The 22,021-nt window shown below is 53.5% G+C and overlaps 4 protein-coding genes across 4 annotated transcripts; all 4 read right to left on the bottom strand.

Moving 5' to 3' along the window:
• Positions 1–108: 108 nt before the first annotated feature.
• T310_5323 (WW domain protein) lies at positions 109–3,742 on the bottom strand (the record flags this gene model as incomplete). The annotated part of the gene is made up of 2 exons (XM_013471804.1): positions 109–1,240; positions 1,308–3,742. 2 exons carry the CDS (start codon positions 3,740–3,742, stop codon positions 109–111), a joined length of 3,567 nt encoding a protein of 1,188 aa, XP_013327258.1.
• Positions 3,743–4,898: 1,156 nt separating this feature from the next.
• Positions 4,899–8,149, bottom strand: T310_5322 (uncharacterized protein; the record flags this gene model as incomplete). Its single annotated transcript, XM_013471803.1, has 8 exons — positions 4,899–5,315; positions 5,379–5,933; positions 5,995–6,177; positions 6,254–6,879; positions 6,956–7,041; positions 7,141–7,172; positions 7,226–7,550; positions 8,067–8,149. 8 exons carry the CDS (start codon positions 8,147–8,149, stop codon positions 4,899–4,901), a joined length of 2,307 nt encoding a protein of 768 aa, XP_013327257.1.
• A 2,464-nt stretch (positions 8,150–10,613) lies between these two features.
• On the bottom strand, positions 10,614–16,391 carry T310_5321 (Proteasome component (Ecm29); the record flags this gene model as incomplete). The annotated part of the gene is made up of 4 exons (XM_013471802.1): positions 10,614–11,020; positions 11,073–11,149; positions 11,221–11,417; positions 11,484–16,391. 4 exons carry the CDS (start codon positions 16,389–16,391, stop codon positions 10,614–10,616), a joined length of 5,589 nt encoding a protein of 1,862 aa, XP_013327256.1.
• Positions 16,392–17,131: 740 nt separating this feature from the next.
• Positions 17,132–21,820, bottom strand: T310_5320 (SNF2 family helicase/ATPase; the record flags this gene model as incomplete). Its single annotated transcript, XM_013471801.1, has 4 exons — positions 17,132–17,707; positions 17,767–18,224; positions 18,285–21,489; positions 21,548–21,820. The coding sequence occupies 4 exons, from the start codon at positions 21,818–21,820 to the stop codon at positions 17,132–17,134; spliced, it is 4,512 nt and encodes a 1,503-aa protein (XP_013327255.1).
• Positions 21,821–22,021: the final 201 nt, after the last annotated feature.

The following is a 22,021-nucleotide window of genomic DNA, read 5'->3' as shown; positions in this document are numbered from 1 at the left end:
AAAGGAAACAGTCTCAAATTGCATCGCTTATACGGAATAGGCTGTTGAGTGGAAATGGCCAAAAATGGACGACAAAATAGGGGACAAAAAAAAAAGAAAATAAGACTACTATCTACCATACTCCAGACTCGGGATAATGACGGGCCCATACTTGACTACACTCGCGTAAGCTCCCTCACCCTGTACCATGAAATCCGCTGCCAGACTGAGCTTCCCGCTCCCTTGCCCAGTGCCCGACACCACGTCCGGGTCAAAGGCCACGACCGCTACATAGTTTCGACGGCCCATGAGGCGGCGGAATTCGCGCGGCTGGCCCGTTACCTCCGTCTGGAAGAGCTCCAGCATGTCCTCCTTGGTGTCGGTCGGCTGGGACGGGGTGGACCGCTGTCCGTTGGCGGGAATATACGAGGGTTTGTTGCTGTGGAGCAATTTCAAAATGTACGACGGCTGCGGTGTATTGACTATCGGAGACGCGATGAGCTGGTACATGGTCTTGTGGTCGTTGGGATGGCTCGGATCGTGAACCAGACCGGCACCGCAAACATTGACTGCACCAGATATAAAAGTCATGCGGATCGATTTCTGGCGCGCGATCCCCTGCAGCGTTCGGATCAAGTATGTTCGCTCGAGATCTTTGGATTCATGCGTCCACTGATCTCTCAGCTCGTCGAGTATGTCGATATCCCCAAAGGAGTTCAACACGCCACCCATGAGGCCCGACTTCCCCACCGCTCGCTTCACGGCATCAAACCCGGAGCCCACAGCGTCCTTGGCCCCGACCACGCCGGCCACCGAGCTGGTTACTTTCCCGAGCAGGTTGTACGCGCCCGTGACAGCCTTCTTTCCCGTAGCCACGGCCTGCGCCAGCTGCTCGGTCGTTTCCATCCGGGGATAGATCACAGGCACGGAAATCATCCAGATACAGTGCTGGACACTGGGCGGCAGCATTGCGATCTTAGGGAATAGGCCCTGATACGTGGGCCCAGCCATTACCTGGTGTGGGTTCCGTTCTGAACGACAGTCCGGTCCAACGACCACGACGGCCGGCCCCAGATATTTCACAAAATGCCATCCTGTTCCTGTGATGGTGAACAGATCTATGTCTGAGTTGACATTCCGGAGTAGCTCGAGGGTGGTATGATGCTGGAAGAGCAGATACATCTCGATCCCGATCCGTCCAATGTTCTTGAACATGTTCGAGAATTGCATGTGCGGAGGGTATGACCCGAACCCGTCGAATCTTCTCAGACAGTCAGCTTCCGGGATAGGAGGAGGCGGACCGGGGGGGGGGGGGGAAANAACGTTACATATCATGGTCATCCAACTGCAGGATGTACGGGATTTGAGCAAACGCCTCCCGGAGATACGGTTGGTCAAAGTGGCTGGTGTAGTAGTGGAAGTACGCATGAGTGACATCCTCCTCGTGAGCCGCCGTCCACGGGGCATTCTTCCGGTTCTCCTTTCCACTGGTTGCCAGCCATTGCTTGAGCAAGGGGATCTCCTTCCAGATACGGTCTGCAAAGATCTGTCCCCCCAAGCCTAGTTGCACATGGAACCCTCCAATCTCTGCATGCTTCTGCATGATGTCCTTCCACATGAATCCCACGCCCCCAAGGCGAGCTCGTTCGTTGGCGTTGACATTGATAGCGAAATCATTGCCCGAGGTTGCAATGAACCGCCAATTCGTCTCGTGCCGACCAGCGACCAAGAACTCGTAGCGGGTGCACCCCAGGTGGGACGTGACGGCATAAGTCCATTTGGTCGGACCGTCCTCCATCTTCAGGTCGATTTCATACTTGTAAAATGTCCACCGCCGGTGAACGGCGATGTTGACGGCTTTCAGCTGCCGGGGATTCGGAGAGAGATCGATGCTTTGATGGATATGGATGGTGGGCGGATGAGGGGCATCAGTCACGAGAAGAATAGATCCCAGCCAGATCCCCCGTTCCAGATCGATATTGGTATATCGGAGATAGGGTCCAAAGTAGACCCCGTTTGTGGGCGCCACTTTATATAAATCTACCCCGCTGCTCGGAGGAGGTGGACCTGCAGCTGCAGCGGCGAAGCTTTCATAACCAGGGGTCAGTGGGATTCCCGGAGACGCGAGTGGCTTGCCTCCGAATGTGGACAGGCCCGGTGATGCGAGAGGGTGACCACTGTAGACACTTCCCACCGGCGACAATGGAGTGTCGTTGAGGTTCAGGGGGGTAGGCCCCTTGGGAAACTCCCACTGTGTCGACTGCGTCGGCAGATGGATATAGTAGTATTGTCCGGAGTTTGGGTCCAAATGAGCGATCCAGCCCTCCGGTAAGGGAGGGGGCGATGCGGGAGGCACTCCACTCGGTGCGGGAGATGCGGTGACCTGGGGATGTTGGTCAGCAGGCACCCCGGCTTGGTGAGCCTGCTGTGGCGACGGTCCCGGTTGTTGTTGTTGTTGTTGTTGTCTAGGGTCATTGGCAAAGGCGGGGTGAGTTTGAGATGAGGGAACTGTGGAGGTAACAGCAGCAGCTCCTGCTCCCGTCGTCGCCGCTGATGATGTAGCAGGATGGCCTTGCGGTCCTGCAGCTGGACGCTGTTTCTCGTTGGGATACGTTTGCGATGTATCGGCTCCCTGTATGCTCGAGTATGCTGGAGGAGGGGAGGAGTTGATCTGCATGCGCTGCAAGTCTTCCTCCAGAGCATTGGGGGGAATCGTGGGCCGCGACGTGGGAGGATTGACCGGAGCCGATTGTTGGTTCGGCGGCGGCGAAGCGGCCAACGGATGTTGCTGGGGTCCAATCTCACTGACACCTTGGTAGACCGTAGGAGGCCCGTGAGGTTGGGTCCCAGGCTGTTCGGTGGGTGTCCAGGGCCGCTGCACCGGTTGCTGCGGTCGAGGTTGTCGATTGGCATACTGGTTCGCTCTCTGCTGGGCGGCCGCATTCTGAGCCTGCAGACTCGCCAGCGTCGAGGTGCCCGCGATTCCGGCGGCGGCATATCGAGCCTCGATGTCCGATCCCGGTTGTTGACCGGGTTCAACAATGGGGGTCTCTGGCGGCGGCGGAGATCCCCGCTGGGCGCGGGTGGTCGATATGGACGTAGTCGAGCTGACACGGTTGATCGAGGAGGGATTCGACTCTCGGAGATGAGCCTGCGCCGCGGACGAGGAATTGAGGGCTGTCGAGCCACCAGGAGGAGGAAAGTACTGGTGGCGGTAATCCAGATGATGATTCGAATTCTCTGCGTTGTTGCCCTGGGCGGCCGGCGCTCCTGGGGCAACTCTTTGAAGGCGACTGTCCTTATCTGGGGTCTCTGGACCGGGAGTATCAGGCAATGGCTTTGGCACGTTCCCTCGTCTTTCGGCCAGCGTTGCAGGCTTGGGCTCCCGTCCATCGCGGGGCCGCAGAGCGGCAGGGTATTCTGATGGTCGCGGGCCTCCAGAGCTGGTAGATGTTGCTGGAGAAGCATTGGCCTGGGCAGGACTTGTGGTCCGTCCAGTCTCTGAGTATGGCGGCTGGCCCATGGCGCTGCTTCCGGTGCGCGTCTGCTGCGGTTGGGGCCGGTCGTCAGGATAGGGGAGGGAGGAAGAGGAAGCGGAGGAGTCGTGTTGGTTCGAGGAAGCTGCCGGAGACGGGGTTTCTCTCTTGTTGATCCTCAAGGGCTCCACGATGGGCGGTTCATGGCCAGGTCTCTGAGCAGAGGGAGAGTCGAGGAACATCTCCTCGTCAGGTTTGCCATGGCGGTTGTTGCTGCTACTACTCATGGCGAGCTCAACCGGCGTTTAAGGTCAGGCCAGTCGCGGCACAGTGGGAGGATCTCGCGCTGCGGAGAGTTATTTTTAGCTCTATCTGGGATGCTAAGAGGAAGATGCAGAATGGGCAGACATAAAACAAGATGCAGCACAACGGCCAACACGGGATGAAGAAGACCAAGGGCTGAAACGACGTATGTATCTATGTGTGTATGTGTGTGCAGTACATACGCAATCTAAGCAAGACGAGATGGCGAAGTGCAAGGCAGGACGGTACATACCTCGTACAAGATGGCCAGGAGAGAGAGAGAGACGCCACTGGCAGCTGGACGCGCCTGCAGAGAATTGACTGCTGTCGGGCTGCTTGGGGATGCGATTCTTCAGGCCCCGGGGGAAGGAGGGGGGTTGATACCCCGCATCCATTGGCCGCGCCTTCCCCAAGCCGCCCGCCGCTTGCTGGGCGGGCGCTACGGAGGTGCAGTCCCGGCATGCTGATTGGCTGGCTGCCGGGCGTCACAGGGCCACTAGTGATGCTCTGCACAGCCCTGCAACGGACGACTGGCTGCGAGGACTGCCTTCAGACCAATGGTGCATTCTTCCAGAGCACATTCTCGCATCGGACGCTGGAACAATCTCTGAATGGCCTGCAGCGTGCCCGGTCTTCGGAACCACCGCGATCTGCTGGAACGACCCGCCGCCGGCCCGAGTTCCGTTCCATTAATAGACTCTTTTCCCAAATGGGTAGGTATTGATAACAAGGTCAGGATAAGATTCTCCGATCTCGAAGGTTCTTTTATCTGGGATAGAGTTAGTTTTTGTCGTCCCTCCATGTGTTAAAGCGGCCTTGGCGAAAATAATCAAATAATACCCAGCACATTGATGAGAAGAGAAGGGAAAATATAAATATACATGTACCACTTAACGGCATATCGTTATTACATCGTAATGCATCCAGAGATCTATGTACATGAACAGAAGAGGAAAAGAAAGAAGAAAAGAAAGAAGAAAGAAAATGCCCCATTGTGCTCAGCTCATGTCGTCATATCTCATATATCGTATATCGTAGACGTAGACAAACTAGAAAGCCCAGTTGAAGATAAGAAACAAAGGAGACAAAAGAGAAGACACTAAGTCGCGCGCCAGACCTCCCTACCACGGATGCATACAATTACAGCCCAAAGTTGACAACTTGCAGTCCCTGTTCCATCATGATCTCGGCCCAATCCACATTCAGCGAATGGCCCACCGTCATGAATTGCAGTGTCTGCCGCTCGTACACAATCTGGAGCAGGTTCCGTGTCGTCGTTGCGTTGCGGCCCAGGCCTTCCTTCTCCATGCTCGACATCAGGTCCATTGCTAACATCTTCTGGTCGCCCGATGACGTGGCCGTCCCCGCCATGAAGAGGGGGAAGATGATGAATCGGAGATCGAATCGTCCCGTGTTGACGATGTTCTCCGCCACCTGCAAGATCACCGCCGCGTGGTGCCCGATCACCTCGTCAGACGCGCTGTCGGGGGCCATGCGCTGCCCAGGCCACATGCTGGTATATGAGTAGATCAGACACGCGTGATACAAAGTCAAAGCCTAAAGTCAACAGTCAGCGTCTGGCACGGAGAGAGGGCAGAGGGATGGTGTTCGGAAACATACATTCTGGAGGAGCTCTTTTGGCCGTTGCGGAAAACTATCCATGCGCTGACAAAGATAAGTTGCGTTCGATGATTGCCACAGTTGTTGTAGGCTGTGTCGGATCTCATAGAGCTTTCCAGAGTGCTGTGCCGCATGGGCAAAGGATCCTGAGCTCGTCGATCCATCGCCAAAGGCGGCCGAGATGCTTCCTCGACGGAGATCAGCGGCGAGGAATCCGAGACGGGCTGCCAGGACAAAGGTCTTATGGTACAGTTGCAAGACGGCCGGCAGACTGTCACTCTCCTCGGGGTAGATAACGCTATATCCGTTGGCAGCCAGGGGGTAGAGCTGACATTCCGGACTCGGGAGCATGTTGTTCTTCAGCATGGCACCGAGAAATTCTCCCGTACCTGCTCCACTAAAGAGTGCGTACAAATCAATGCTGCAGATCCACCAAATAATATAGGGGTATTTTTCCTTCCCACCAAAGGTTGAGTTCCTCATCAAAGAGATCCGTAGCAACCGGGAGATATGATGGGACCACAGATTGGAGCCACCAGGTTCAGCGGCCGCAATCTATGTGGCTGAGTTAGCCTCTACTCGAGATGGGCGTGGATTGTTGTTTTGGGGATCTCACCTCATAGATCAGCAGGAGAAAGTGTGTTAGGAAAACGCCATCCGAACTGAGGTCTTCGTCGCTTCGAATACACGTTTGGAGCGAGGGAAAGGCTTGCTGGTAATGTTGTAGTGCGTCAATGCTTTGCCCCTCGTTTTTGTGGGCCAGGCTGAGAGCAGAAACAGCCATCATGGCGTGGAACAGCTGCAAAAGATCGTGTTGGTTAGGATCCCTGGGGTTTATTGCAACAGTGCTAAAGAGACAAGCATGGAAGACTCACTGGTCGGAATGTAGAGGCTACTTCCTCGAAGATGTACACATTTGGAAAGATCGGACTGGAAATGGGCGACGAGTCTCTGGTCGATTGGCCCTGGATTAGTTGTCTCCAAACGACATCGCGAAAATGCGAGAGCAGTCTCTCATCTTGCCCTCCTTGGGAGACCATGCGGTCGAGTGGACGGGGGCCTTTTTCATCAACAGGAAACTGAGCAGGGATGGCTTGAGAGGAGGCGGCCGTGATGTCTGATGCCGGGGATAACCTCGACTTCTTCCACTGGGAGGACGGGGAGCGGTGGGTACTGTCTTCAAACCGACTCAGAATGACCACATTCGGGTCACCAGTTTCGATGCTGCTCTCCCGCTCGCCTCTTCGGCTATTGCCAATCCTCGAGCTGGTCTCTGATCCTCTACCAAGTGACAGGCTGCTGATATTCAAATCGTCGGCCGATTCGTCCGCATATTCTGGGAGTCCCGAGAAGCTGTCCGGGTTCACAATAACATGGTAAGTGCCTGGGCTTGAGCTTTCGGCTTTCCTCTCACGCTCCTCATCCGAAGTCAACATGGAGAATGGAGGCATTGAATCTGGTAGACCGGGGGACACAGGAGGAGAGTGAATCCGTGATGACGCTATCCACGCAAAAGATTTTTCCATAAGCCCATGCCCAACAGAGAAGGGAGCGAGAAAACGACGTCGATGACTTACGATCCCAAACAGCGTTCCCGGCGGTGGATACTTCAGACATGCGTTCCACGACCCGAGGCGTGTCATCGCGGAATGACAGCCGGGGGCTGTAATCGCAGACATGACCCAAACGGGAGCATTGCTATCAATCTGCCCGTTAGTCAATGACCAGAGTCATACGGCAGGAAGGGTGTCTGCCAACGTACTCCGCATGTGGGACGAATCTCGTCGCATTTGACTGGGAATAATAGTCAGCATCAATCTTGGAGTATAACAAGTACTGTGGCTCACCTTTGCGGCTCTATCAAGCACAAGAGTAGTCGTCAGCACGATCAGCACAGACCAAACATTGACCATAATGAGAGAGGAGTGCTCACTCGACATGTCCTGTGGAGATGGTGAGCCAAGGTTATCGAGAAAGTAGATCTGAGAAGAAAGCACTGACCAGCAACCTGTCCTCGATCGTGGCAGCAACTGCACACGCGGGGGAACGCTCAGGTTTGCGGGCGTATTGACCGTACTCGATCCAGCGGGGGTACTGGCCGATGGAGATATCTCATCCTTGGGGGCAATTATTGGTAACCGTAACGACTGTTTTCCAGATCCATCGCCCCTGCTGTTCGACATAACAATGCTTGCTACTGTCATCACCCGAAATTCCTGGCTTCCTGCCTGCCAAGATCCGGACGGTTAGGGAGACCGTTCTGGCGTGTGTATAAAAAAAAAGGTTATTCTCTTTTTGCAGTCTGGTATCCCTTCTTGTGTTTCGTTCAGCGATTGGCAAGCGTCATGTCGCCAACTAGTAGAAGTAGATCAGGGTCTCAAAATATATGTGATTTTGAGATTGGAGTAAACACCAGTAGATACAAGTAGACAATAGGATAGAACAGGAAAGAAACAGACACCAGAAGACTTGAGAGACGATGATTAATACAAAGGCTTGGCTTGAGCTGAAGAAGGAGGCGATAAACCCTACCAAATCAAGCGCCAGCCATGCAAGAACGATCACGGGGACTTCCCAAGGATTCGTGACGATGGGATAGAAATATTAGGGGAATGAATGGACAATCGACGACGATGAGCTCTCCTAATCATGACTCCCGGGTTAAGGGAACCAGTCGTAGTGAACTACCCTGGAATGGAAAGGAGGCTATATCTACTACCTAGATCGAGCATGGCCAGGGATCCGGGCCCCAGTTCAGGTGGCGAAGACATTTTTGCCTTCCTTTTTCTTGCTGTTGCTCTTGTGCTTTTGGAGCTGATTTCTAGGTCGTTACCTGGATAGTTTATTTATGCACAAGACCAGCCAAGTCAAAAAAAGGAAGTGGTCTATCTGGATCTGCGAGCGCTTGTCGGACCGCGGGCCGAGTAGAGAGCGTGGTCACGTCTGGGGAAGGATAACTAAACGTGTCTAAAATTAAATACGGAATGGACGCTAGCTAATCGCTAGAAGATGCATTGCCCCCATTCTCGGATCAATCTATCGATAATCTAACACCGTCTGCCAACCATGTGTCCGGGTATCCCATAGTCGATGGCGCCATGCAGGGCCACATGCAGCGGCGCCATTACTACTAAGCAAGGCCCAAGACCCGCATCGGAGCAGCGTTCAGCCAGGCCTGTGCCTGGCAAGAACTGATGCCAGCCAGCCAAGTGGGATGGCCGAACTTCCCCCTAAGTGAACCGGCTGCGATGTGGGAGATGAGGACATGATCGTTCTTCTCTCAGCTGCGTCTCCCTGGGCTGCACATCAACACACAGCAGGAGAGGGACAGGCCTAGCTTCCTGACCTCCTGAGGCCAGGCCGGAAGACGTGGACATTGCGTTGTGGAGGCTGGAGGTTGTTGAGGTGGGGGAGCAGGTAACCTGCTAGTGATAGTGAGATCTCTCTTCCGCGCAAGCCAATTTGGTTCTGCCTTCTGGCACATTCTCTTCGTATAGCCCGTATCCCGGGCAAAGATCACGGCGATGGAGAGCAGGCAGTCTGCCGACATGGCCGCCGTCTAGACCATGGGCCAGAGCGTCTTGGGGGGGCGACGGGGTTCTGGAACGACTGCGAAGGGGCTGAGCTCCAACTGCCTGCACCGCTGTTCTGGTTGTGCCGCCGCCACGCGGAGCTATGCTTATCCTGCAGCGCATGCGTTGTGTTCCATCGAACAGCTGTGGCTCTCGCTTCCCTACCCAATCAGGATATTTTCCTGGATGGCTTGGCACGTGTCTTCGCCCAAGGTTCACGGAGTGTCGGATGTCGAGGTGCTTTCTGCATGGATTCTGCACAAATCACTACTGCTAGATCTGTAAGAACAGCGTTCTCGGCTATACCGGATGCAGGCGCTGGAGGAACAGCTTATGCTAAATCGAACCACTCGAGGAGCCCAACACACTGGTTCTGCACATGCATGCCAGAATGAGGCCAAAGCGTCGCCGCTGATTGACCAACGATCGTCCAGAAACTGCACTAGCGAAGGCTATTTTTATCCTCCGTCTACGGTGCAATTTGTCCTCCGTCCAGATACGGAGTAGATCACTCTCTGCTCCGTACTCCGCATACAGGTCACAGGACTCACCATCCCCTACTGCCAAGAGTGGCAGCCTCAACGACCATGGTGCACATCCGACGTGTTAGGATTTAAAATCCAGTTCAATACCGTTGCCCAGAGTGAGAATTTTCCAGTGCCCACTATCACGGAGCCGCCTGTCGAGCGTCCCGTGACTTCCGTACCACTGCTCAGCTTGCCTGCCCGGTATACGGAGGGCTGCGTGTTCTCGGAATCAATTCATGCTTATCTTTATTTCCAGGTCCGTTGCCACTGGTGCTATGGTGACAGCGCATCGTAGCCTCGATATGTGTGCTACGTAACGTAAGATTCCCTAGGATGGATTTCCAAGAGAAGCCTGAGCAGACACCGGACCCGTGATGGTTCGACTGCCTTACTTTGGAAGGTGCTTAGCTTTCGTGAAGAAGGCGCCTCCTGGACGTATTCGGAAGTCGCGCGGCAGCTGCCGAGTGGTTCCTTCCCAGTCTCCCTGTGTCTTCAGCCTCCGTCGGCCTGATCTATCGACTACTCCCTACTATGGAATTGACTATTGACTGACTAGGGCCCCTTCTGCGCTTCTCAGCACGGCGACTTGCAGCCTGCAGTAGTGAGCCGAGACCGGACATCAATGATATATCTCGATCCCCCCGATGTCTGTACGGAGTAACCCGGTCTAAGTTTAGCTTCAAGCTTATGTTCGTCAACGCCCACACGGCCAGGTCCACGGACTCTAGCAAAGAACGATTCGTCTATTCTGTCGTGGTCCGCTTCCATTCGCCTAAGACGGCCAAGCTCCGTTGCTAAGAAATACTCTGGAAAACAGCGCCGCTGAAAGGTGGCAGTCTTGGGGCCATTTAGGGCCCTTGGTGGTCTTTATTTTTAGGCGTTCTAGCGACTTTTAGCGGCCTCGGCGGGCCCCTGTCAGACACATGGCATCTAGCGGGCCATACCTGCCTATCTAGGTAGGTACGAATCTACGATTTCCTCCGAGCAGTCGATGGCTGCATTCCCGCCGCAAACTCCTTCCCCGTCCGGTTTCGCTCCTCCAGCTAAGCTGCTCTCCTCGTCGTGTCGCCCTCTCATGTCCAGTGCCCGGTCTCTGCTATCCTTACCGTCGATCTCCCACGTGGAAACTGGACCCTCTACTTGTCAAGCTTCCGCAGGGCGTCGTTAAGAATGCGTTGGATAGGCGCAGCTCGCTCCTGCGTAAGCCACGCTGCAATCGACTGCCTCGCGCTCTCGCGCACTCCGAATCCTGCCTGCCGGGACACGGCGATGTATTCCTCCGCTGCCCTGGCACGTTTGGTTCGAAGGCTCTCGATGGTCGGATCGAGATCCCGAAAGAGCAACCGATCAGCCAGCTCCCCCATGGCCCCTTCCAGCTCGCCGGCATCCAGAGGCTGGTCGTTGCCCCTCTGGGACAACCTCGTCCCGATCCTTCCGAAAACAGTTTGCAGCCCAGTATAGAGTGCGTCTTGGACTGGCCTGCTGCCGCGTTTCAGGGCTTCCTCGACAAGGGCAGAGATTGCGGATAAGTGTTCCTTCAGCACTGAACTCCGATGAGTATCTTCGATCCAAAAAAAAAGAATGGCCAAACCAACCTGAACTTGACTGCTCTACGGTGGGGTTAACGCATCGGAGAAGGCAATTGACGCATGCGGCTAGCGTCTCCTCGCTCCTATCAATTTGGTTAGAGTTCGTCAATAACCTTACTCGCATCAGCTCAGGCCACCTGGAAGCGCCACTCACCTGGGCTTGATGGAATTATCCGAGTCTATTTCCATTTTGCCGTCGTCAGTCAGCTCCTCGACTATTGGGGCCACGATGGACATAGCGTCTGGCAGAAGGTTCAGGTCGTCCCTGATCTCGGCGAATTCAGCTAGAGCATTGAGGCCATGCGGGCGATACACTGGATTATTTCTCTTGGCCTCTCTGAGGGCAATGACCTATGCCAAATGATAATTAGTCATCGAGACATTTTGTGCACTATGTTGGGTGGAGGCGATTCTCACTTTCATCTGCGTCCTGATATCTTCCCGGGCTTGCCATGTCGCCTTGGCACTCTCCGAGAATCTGACAAATGCCTTGAGCACGGTCTCTTTGCCATCCCACGTCTTACCAGCGAGCGCCTTCTCCAAGACAGGCCACACCAGTTCACCAGTAGATTGATCGAGAGTTTTATCCAGGCACATGATAGCATCTGCTCCTGCCAGTGCTGCGGTGTGTTTGATCGCCCAGCGCGGAGAATCGAGATGCTCGGAGATTATATTGAGGATCTCCTTTAGGTACAGGGCGACGGAGCGAGAGCCGCCAACATTGTCTTGCCAGGTCTTGTCGAAAGGCTCCCGAACCTGCTCATCCGTATCGTGCTTGGCTACGAAGACAAAGGGTAACGCAGCGGCTGCGAAGGCTGCAAAACGGTCACTGGATAACTTGGACATGGAATGCAGTATCTCTCCCGATACGACTCGGTGATGAGTCTCTTCAGCGGTGAAATAAAGTGACTCGGCGAATTTGAGAGTGTCCAAGACCTGATCATCGGTCGCTAATCGAACGAGATATCCGATGGCGGTGCTGTAGGCCACGCTCACGGTATCGTTGCGGTCCAAGACATACTTCTTCAGAAGCTGAATGAACCGATCCGCGTATGGACGGAAGAGAAGGCTTTTCGTGCTCAATAAGACAAGGACTCTGCTGCAGCCAACCTTAGATGGCAGTCCTACCGCGGAACGGAGGACACCGTCGAGTCTGTCTGCGACTTCTTTCATGCTGGCTTCATCCAGACCATCTAGTAGATACCGCTCGATTGACTCCATCATGGGAGACATGCGGATACTCGAGAGCCTCATCTTATCGATCTCTTGACCAGTGAGGCCGTACTTGTCTGCATTTAGATGGATGTAGTTGACAGCTTGAGGCTCCAGAAAACTCAATGAGGCCACAAACTTCTCCAGTATCTGAGGAACGAACGGGCGCAGCATTACTCCTGGACTCTTCTTGATGATCTGTATCAATGTTGTGATCGCGTAGGCCTGCACTTCCTGCACGCTGGATTCCATGCCTTCTTGGCTGAGGAGGAAAGGAACGATATGCGCGAGTATTGCTTTGGCTCGCTTAGAGCCTGTATCGCCGGTCTCTAGCGTGCGAATCAACATGTTGGTAATGACCTGGCAGAGTCTCAAAGCAGCTATCCGGACCGATTCCTTGATGTCGTCCAAGACTTTAAATGCCTTCGTCAGTATCTCACCCATGTACTTGTCGTACTTCTCCAGCGGGCGTCCTTGGATCAAATCTGCGATCGCAGCACAGCTAGCCTGGCGGACACGCCATTCCCTGCCAGCCAAGATGCTCTGTAGCAGATCCTCCATGATATCGTCGAAGTGGGCGTCCAGCACCGCATTGGGGTTTTTGACCAGCGCACGCCAGATGTCGTTCATCGACCGCTGGACGTTCGGATTAGGGTCGAAGCGGTAGCGATACAGCTTCGGGTAGATCTTCGGGTTTCGCGCCAGATACCCGTTGACGCTCGAGTCAGAGAGCACGCTGCTGAGACCGAATCTTCCGAACGCCGCCCGGCTCGACCAGATGGCGTTGTTGGACGCGAGCGACATGAAGCGGTACACCAGGCTGGGGTCTCCGGCTTCGGAGGCAAGATTCATGATGTCTCGATAGGTGGTGATGGACGAACCCTCGCCGGTTGGCAGAACGCCTGGTTCGAACAGCTCGGTCTCTTCGCTGATTTTGCCCCCTCCGAGATTGGATGTGTTGCCAGTGAAGGAGCGCACCAGGTCTCGGACGAGATCGTCTCGCAGATCCTGATCGCCCATCTCGTACACAAGAGTGAGCCCTCTCGAGCCGGACTCTTGAACGACTTCGTCCCGATCCGCCAACAGGCCTGTGAAAGCTGCTTGACATTTGCGCAGGCGCGTCTGAACCGCATCAAGCTGGCCGCAGTCTTTGACAAGACAGAGCAGCCATATCGCAGACGCCTTCCTCAGCGATGGCTTAGAGGCGCCACAGCCCTCTATCAGTTTGTCGGCCATGTCTGCGAGAACAGTCTCGGGGACATTGGTCTCCAGAGGCGTTTCGTCAACATCGAACTCCCCAATCAATGATTTCGACTTCCAGCCTGCTGCAGCAGTGCTCAGTGATTCTCCGACAGTAAACTGTACCTCTGGCTTTCGGATTTCGTGCAAGTTGTAAAGGGCCGTCAAGATCTCATCGAACATCGAGATATTGTCTCCGTCCTTTGGCATGATCAATGATATCTGGCCCAGTGTGCGGATCGCAGTTTCTTGTTCCTTCTTTGCATACTCCACTAGCTTGTCTTTGACCGTCTTCCAATCGCTGATCTCGGATATGATCGTTGGGTTCAAGATTTCCGCAAGACTGAACTGGCCGATTGCTAACTGTGCCGCTTCTCGGAGTTGAGAGTCGCGCGAATTTGCCAGTACATCTACAACAGTAGAGATGCATTGACGGACCTGTGCATCCGGGATGACTTGCAGCCTTCTGCGGTATGCAAGTCTGCCGAGAAGATAAGCTGCCGCAAGGAGCGCTCCTCGAACCTGGTTTGCTACTTGTCCAAATGCGCCCTGCCAACTCGCAATACGTTGCACCAGCTCAGTCTGTAAACGACGGCACTCGTCCTCGGGGAGCGAAGCGTGAGAAGCCAGAATACCAAACGCTCGCGCAGCCACGTGCTGTGTCGCATGGTCATTGGTTGAATATATACGATCCAGTAACGAAGGTGCGCGGTCGACGAGAGTGCTCAATATCTCGTTCGGAGTGAGAGAGCTCACATCTACGAAATCAGTGCCACAGTCCGTTGCTGCGGTCCCATCCCTAGAAAGGAGACCGTCTAGAGCAGACTCCAGGAAAAGACGGATGACATCGTGTTCCGTGTGATGCCGGATGTATTCTCTCAATGCAGAACGCGCAGGCTCGTCTGACCGAAGAAGCGTGTCGAGTCTGTTCTCCCAGTCCTGATCGATCTGCACGGGAATCTGCGCTCTTGAGAACGCTTCCCAGATGAGGAGATGTCTATGAAATCTGACAGCTGGTGCAAACGCACCGACGTATTCTGCCGGGGCCCGGAACATGCCAAACACCACAGGCAGGTCCCGGAATCTTGGGAATTCATAACGGGGATTCTGTTCGACGTCGGTTGAAGTAGATGCTGTCCCTGTCCCGTCCTTGCTCGGGTTAAGCAGCCGGTACCAGTAAGGATGGAGACCTTTCTTCCCCTCCTCGACAATCTCCCGCTGTCCATCGACTCCAGCCCCAACAGCGACGAGGTCGATCCATCGCGCTATCGAATCACTGTATGGTAGACAGCGGTTGGCAAATCTTACAGCAGCGAAGCGGGTGCTGCGAACGATTTTAAAGCCCGTGGACGGATCGTCTTCACCTGGCCGAGTTCTCATCTGAAACATGAGAAAAGTACGCAGCTGTTGCTGCACGTCCTCGCTGGAGGTCCCCGTAAACGAGCTCAGAATACTGCCGAGCGCTTGTTCAATACTGACAAAGATCTCCGGGCCCGAGGCGTCAGAGCCGAGAGATCTGAACAGCCAGATTAAAAGGTCCATGTCAAGACCATCGTCTGGGTCACCGGCAGCAGTTTTTCTTGCTAATTTGGGGGCTAAGATGCCAATACTTTCGTAAGCAAGACCGCGCAGGCCAAGGTCAGCATGGGAAAGCTTCTGGCCGCTGACTCCTGGGTCGGGCCATCCTTGCGATTCCACAAACTCCCTCAGGCCCGTTATCGCCTTGGGCGCGATGAGCTCCAAGTCAGATGGGGCACCCACTCGGACCACCCAGGTGGTGAATGTGAAGATCTGCGATCTCAGTTTAGAGGCCTGTAGACCCTGGGCAGACTTTGCCGCGTCTGAGAATAGCCCTTCGTCGAGTAATCTGATGATCCTATCCGTGTACGTCGTAGCCTTGACAGATCTCCCGAGAAGACCCAGGATTTTGACTTGCAGCGCAGTCCGCACAGGAGGCGCTGCATCATCACCTTCCGTTCCGAAATAGAGTCTATAAAGCTGCTCCACCACGTCGGAATCCTCCAGGTCCGGGGTGAATCGCTTGAGGATATCATCCCCAATCTCTGCGAGACGAGAATTCGCGTCTGCAGAAGCAATCACAGCAGGGAGAAATCTCTCAGCGTTCGTAAAGGCGCCGCTTGCCAGGAATCTCGCAACGGCGACTTTCGTCTCCGTCAGATTCAGTCCGCCCTTTTTGGCTGGATTCCAGGTCTCCTCTGGGGAAGACGCTTTGTTCAGAAAACGGTACTCAGATGGCGCAAGCCCTGGACAGGTTCGGGCATCTTTGCCTCCTGGAGACAGGAGAAACAGCTTCCCGAACCACGAGGACAGAAACCGCGTATCTTCGTCGGACAGAGCAAGCTTCCCCTTAAGTCCGGCGTCCTCGGGGCTGTCTTTCTTGGGGAGTTTGAGCAGAGGCAACAGCCTGAGAACAAGATTGAAGACACTAGCAGCCTGATCAGACGTGGTCTCCAGCTGCGAGACGCCCTCGAGCACAGCCGGCAGGAGTTCGGCCCTGGCCGACGGGTCCAGGCGGTCGATGCCGTGCTGGATGTAGATCAGGTCAAAATGGCGGATCAGCTGCGACTTCTGCTCCTTGAACTGCTTCAGCAGGGCGGGCACGGGCAGCTGGATCGACTGCGGCTGGATCCTGGTGTTGATGTGGTGGCAGACGGCGATGACCTTGTTGCGCACGGCCAGGCTCTCCGACGCCAGCTTGAGCAGCAGCGGAGCCAGATACGTCTGCAGCAGCCGCTGGAGCTTCTCGTCGGTGTCTGCCAGGGCGATTCTCAGCTCGACTTTCGAGACTAAGCTCAGCTCACGAGCCTCTGATGAGCCCGCGCTATTAGCAGCGGACGACGCGTCTGCAGACATCTTCTTATTTAGTTCGCTAGATACCTAGCTAGATTATGTATGCGATGTTATGTATGTGTATTGTATCAAAGAATGAAAATAAAAATCCCCCCTCAAACAAGGAAGGAAAGAAAAACTTCATGTCAGATCATCTATAAAAACGAAAGAAACTGGACTGGAATCGAGGAGAAAAAGAAGGAAGTGATTTGTTTATTTATTTTTATATTTCTTCGTTCTCCGCCACTGCTAGGCAGTGGTGCACTGACGAGTACGGAGTATCCCGCATTATTATGGGGCAGCGACAGAGATGCCCTCACAGTACTAACCTGCTTAGTCATCTTCTACAACGCAGTTCTATTGTTTCAAGTATTTTTGTCTCACGACTTTCGTGTCACCTTTTTTGTTTCTACATGTAAATCTGTGAAATAACAAATCATCTGATACATCTGGAAACGATTAAGTCTTTGCATGTATGCACATACGAGGAGTGCTTCTACGGGACAAGTATCTCTGGTGAGCTACCTGCCATCTACAACTTAGTTGATGTTGCAGGTAAAAAGAAAAAAATTAGATATTGAAATGAAATATCAACCAAATCAGAAACCGGTATCTCTCGTTAGTAATGAAAACAAAGGTCTAAGATCTGGAAATAAAACTCGACTTGACGTCACCTAACACCCTGTTCCCATGGTATATATCCCTGTATCAAACCGATCACGTTAACGTAAAAAAAAAAGAAAAAGAAAAAAAAGTCCCAATTTTCATCCAGCAACCGAGTTATCACAGCGAGCTTCTCTTCTTCTCTCCTCAGCCGCCTCCGCCCTCAAGAATCGCCCAACTTCACGTTCGGCATCAGCCGATACGGGAGATGATTTCTTTCTTCTCTGCGCGCCTCCAAAGAGACACTCCCAAAGATCATCTTTGCTCACCAGCTCACCCCCAGTGGAGCCACCTGCCAACAGCTTTCCCAGCGTCGCGTCCTGCATCTCCAACGAGTTCGCAGAGTCAATAGCTGTCTCCGTAAGGTTTTCAACCGTCGTCCCATTATGGAGCCCTGGAGATGGAGAGTGTGCTTCCTTCTCCTTCTCCTTCTCCTTCTGCACAATGTGGGCGAGGCGGCGTGAGACAGAGATCTCGTAGATGGACTCCTCTACCGTATCCGAGACCAGGTACATCCAGACCGTGGTTGGTCGATGTTGCCCAATACGGTGGACACGGGCAATGGCCTGCAGTTCGATTGCAGTGTTGATTAATGGCTCGCAGAGAAACACGTGAGTCGCGTTGACAAGATTGAGGCCGGAAGAATGCGCTTTGGCATGAAGAAGGAAACATTCAACCTACGCAGACGTCAGTAATCAATTGGAATAAGAGAGGGAAGAAACTTGTATTTACATACCGCAGGGTCGTGCTTGAACCGTTCAATGCCATCCTTTGTATCAACGCTGCTGAATCCAATTTTGAATCGCGTGAACGCAGTGGCTAGCACCCCCAGGAAATTTTTATACTGAGAAAATACAATTGACTTGGCTCCCGGGTCATGCTCTCGCAACCACATAATGTGGCGTGCCAGCGTGTCTATCTTCGTGCCAAAGGAACTATCGAGATCGATGTTCTTGATCTCTTTCAGTACCCCAGAATTAATGTCGGAGTAAATAGAGTTCTTGGAAGGACGGTCAGACTCAAGTTTCGTGGGACTCTTTTCTTCTTGCACGAGGAGTTCCTGCGGCTTGTACGTGATCTGATGGAAGTCATTGGCTTTTAGACGCTTCTTGCACGTCGGACACGTTCGATGCTGATGCCACCACATGCGCAAGCAGTCTTTGCAGTATTTATGACCGCAGACGGTTAAGACACCTAAAACAAGGTTAATGTTAGCCTCTTATGAATTCCAGAAACTTTGAAGACATGACAAACCGATTTCGAAGGTGCTCTGGCAGATGACACAGATCCTCGTGCTGTCATCTGGACCCGACTCATCCCTCAGATGAATCAAATAACGTTGCTTGGATCTTAGGCCAGACAATTTCTCATCTATGGCAGCCTCGTTCCGTAACTTTGCCGCAAACAGGGCCTCATCGAGTGGCTTGCCCACACTCTCCTCATCATAAGGTGCAACGGTATCGGAGATCTGTTGCAGTTGACGGTAATACTCAAGCCGGTGGTTCATTGTATCACGAAACAGCTCAACTTCTTTCTCCAAGCTGGAAATCGCCTTATTTTGTTCACTAGCCATCTGGCTGGCGTGAGCAAGTACATCATTCACAATGAAAAGCTCGGCTCGAGCACGAGCGCTTCCTCCGCTTTCTTGCCATTCAAGCGACGTGGCAAGGCTACGTAGCTCGCTGATAATCCCTCGGAGGGTACCAAGCTCAGCCCTGGGCTTGATTTTGTTGCGAGTCTTCATAATCGAGAGATAGAGTTGAGGTGAAGGGCCCTCGCCCTTCTGTGCCTGGTTGAGACCCATCTTGACTTCGTGATCAATGAGATGATTTTGCTGGCCCGTCAGGGCGTCATGGCGATCCGCAAACATGGTACGAAGCGCCTCCATGTAAACGTACATCTCATCTTGGTGCTTCGTTGAAGTCTCATATTCGTTGCCCTCTAGTTCCGCGCTTTCTTCTTGATCAATAAGAGACTGGAGGAGTAACTTGACCATGGCATCACGCCATTCGTTATATTGCTCAGCATGCTGATTCATTGCATCACAATAGTTTTCGAATTTCTCGAGTAATCTTCGTCCTTCGAGACCGAAGTTGGGGAATTTTGGTTTCATCTTTGGAATTCGAACAAAGGAGTTCTGTTTGAATTTCTCGTCGATGATTTTCATGTATTTCCCGACTTTTCGCGTGATCTCCGCCAACATTTCTTTTCGGATCTGCTTTGCAGCCTCATAGGCTTCCTCTTCAGCCTTTTCGAGTGCCTTATATTCCTCCGAGTCAGGAGCGGTTAGGTTGGTGTCCGTCTTGATCTGGTAATATGCATTTGCAGTAAAGAATTTGCAAATGTGCTGGACCTCCAATGCCGCCCTGAGTCTTTGCCGACACGTTCCCACCCGAGCGTTCTTATCAGTTTCCTCATTATCCTCTTTGTCGCTCGGAGTGTCGCCATCCGTTTCTGATGCACCATGAGCACATCTGACTTTTTCACGCACAACCCGGAGTTGCTCTCGACAGTCTTCAACGATTTCGGTAGACCGGTCTAACGCTTTCTGCCAGAGATCAAGGGCCTCGCGTCGACGAGCAGCATTTTCCAGCAGTTGACCTCGTCGAATCTGCGACAGAAGAAGGGCGCGTTCCTCGGCCCGGATCAATGTCTCGTTCTGATCGATCATGACCTCAAGCACCTCGGCGACAGAACGCAGCGGGCCGTTCCCGGTACCCAATGCGCGACGATTGCTTCCCGCAACTTCGGGATGCAGACAGGTCTGGCGGAGCCTTGTTAACCAGTTCCGCATCTTCTCGACGGTAGATGGAGCGTCTGGGTCCCAGTCATCACGGAGAGGAGCACCGGAAGAATCAAGGCCACACTCTTCGCACATCTGTTCAAACAGATGGCTGTAATGCTGCTCTTCGACTGCTGTGAAGGGTATTGTAATAATAACTCGTTTCTGAGGAGGCAAACGCAATTCGCTTCGTATGCGGTCTTTGCTGTGCCGAAGAGCTATTCTATTAATAATAGACTTGAACGCGGGTCGGAAATTCTCGTAAAGTCTCATCCAGACGTCCTGAAAGCTGCAAAATGGCTCGTAATGAAGGAACAACAGCAAACCAAAGAGATCTTTGATATCCTTCCGAATGGGAGTTCCTGTGACAGCCCAGGCGTTCACACGGGGAATGAGACGAGCGACCCTAGCTGCGTTGCTGACTCCGCTTTCGATCATCTGAGCCTCGTCGAGACAAACACGCCACCAGGATATCCGGACAAGTGGGGTCTTTCTCGGCTCGAATCTCTTCTCGTTACGCAGATTGCGTTGAGGAGCATCGCCAGAGTGGTGCACCTCTTTTGCCAGGACATTGTATGTGGTGAGAACAACATCATTTTCCGCCACCAGCCGAACAAGCTCCTCATCTGACAACTTCTGATGCCGCTGGAGGCCGGTGTAGTGGAACACAGAGAGCGTTGGAGCGTGGTTCTGGATCTCCTGCTTCCATTGCTCGAGGATAGCCGGTGGCGTGATAATCAAAGTAGCACGAGATTTCACAAGGCCATCGCCGTTGACGCTGGCAGTTGCGCCGTTTATAGGCAGTACGCGCCGGTGAAGACACATCAAAGTGATCATTTCAACCGTTTTACCAAGACCCATCTCTTCGGCTAAAATGCCTCCCTTAAGGTGTCTTCCTGAGTCGTTCCACCCCGACAGGTCTGTGGCCACAACTTTGAAAAGGTGGCTCACAAAGCAACGACGGCCATCCGCGTCCGTGAACTCTCGGAAATAATCTGGCAACTCCTCGCGATGAATTTGCGGTTCTCTTGGAGTCACCTTCCCGTTCGATTGTAACTGCACTCCCTCCTTCTCAAGAAGCCATCGGACAGCCCTGTTCTGGAACGGGTAAAGTTTGCACCGCACCAGATCACAGTTTATCTCAGCAGATGCATCCGGCGTGTCCGGTGGAACGTAAACGTTATCGTAGAAATCGCGAGGCGACCATGATTTCTGTGACGATCTGCGCGACTCGTTGTGCTCTGCCTTTGGCAGATCATCTGTTTCGTAATGAGGCGTATACTTCGAAAGCACAAGTCGCGCCTCTCGGGTCAGCCGGTTCGGAACGATCAGCGAGTCCTTCCACAAAATATCCGTCACCAACTGAAATGACCTTTCGTCTGGGAGCCAGCATAGCGTGGACTGGTAGCAGGCGACAGGAGGACTTCCGCGATAGTTGTCGACAGACGCAAGGCTCCTCGCAAGCGACAAATGCGAACCAAAGACAACTAGATCAGGATGGGCGATTGTGTGGTCAAAGACGGTGTCTCGCGCTGGTACGGTCACCAATTCCAGCTGGTAGGCATCTTCGGAAAGGTCGATATTCCGGAAGGTCTTCACGAGGACGGGAAGTCGCAGAGGAGGCGCCTCCGAAGAATCAAAGGATAACCCTAAGTCCGCGATTGGTTCCGTGAAACTCTATGAAGCGAAAGTTTAGTTCTGATCCTGAAATATCGCACAGATTGGGAAGACTTACGAAGTTCAGAAGAAGTCGGCCCAGAGCAACATAGCCAGCAGGAGTTCTTGTAGAGGAAACTGTGGGATCCGGGGTAACAGACTCGTGGCCATTCGACAGCTTGCGACGTTTGTTCGGCCGTCCCTCGTCGCGGGATGTCTGGGTGATCGCAGCAGCTAGAGACTCGGCGACATCACCTGCGAGATGGATCGCATAGTTAGCAAAACGCCACGGAGCGGGTTTCAAAGGCGATGCGTTACCTGAAACCGACAGGCTGCACTTGGCGACCACCATTGTGCTGCCTGCGCCTTATGCGTTGTCCCTGATGGGTTGAGAGTAGGAGCAGAGCGGGAGGCGACAGTTATCGGCAGGAACACGGCTCCTCAAGGCTTATCGGATGTCACGTGCTGATAAGGCTGAAAAATGCCCCACAGTGGGATAGTGGAGGCCAATGAGAAGAACGCGATCTCGATAAGCTCGTGCATGGCATCCAAC

This window comes from Rasamsonia emersonii (genome assembly GCF_000968595.1).
Source record: "Rasamsonia emersonii CBS 393.64 chromosome Unknown ctg1118621760270, whole genome shotgun sequence".
In the NCBI taxonomy this organism is placed as follows: domain Eukaryota; kingdom Fungi; phylum Ascomycota; class Eurotiomycetes; order Eurotiales; family Trichocomaceae; genus Rasamsonia; species Rasamsonia emersonii.
Note: the sequence above shows the minus strand (reverse complement) of the source record. Positions and strands in the feature narration are given on the sequence as shown.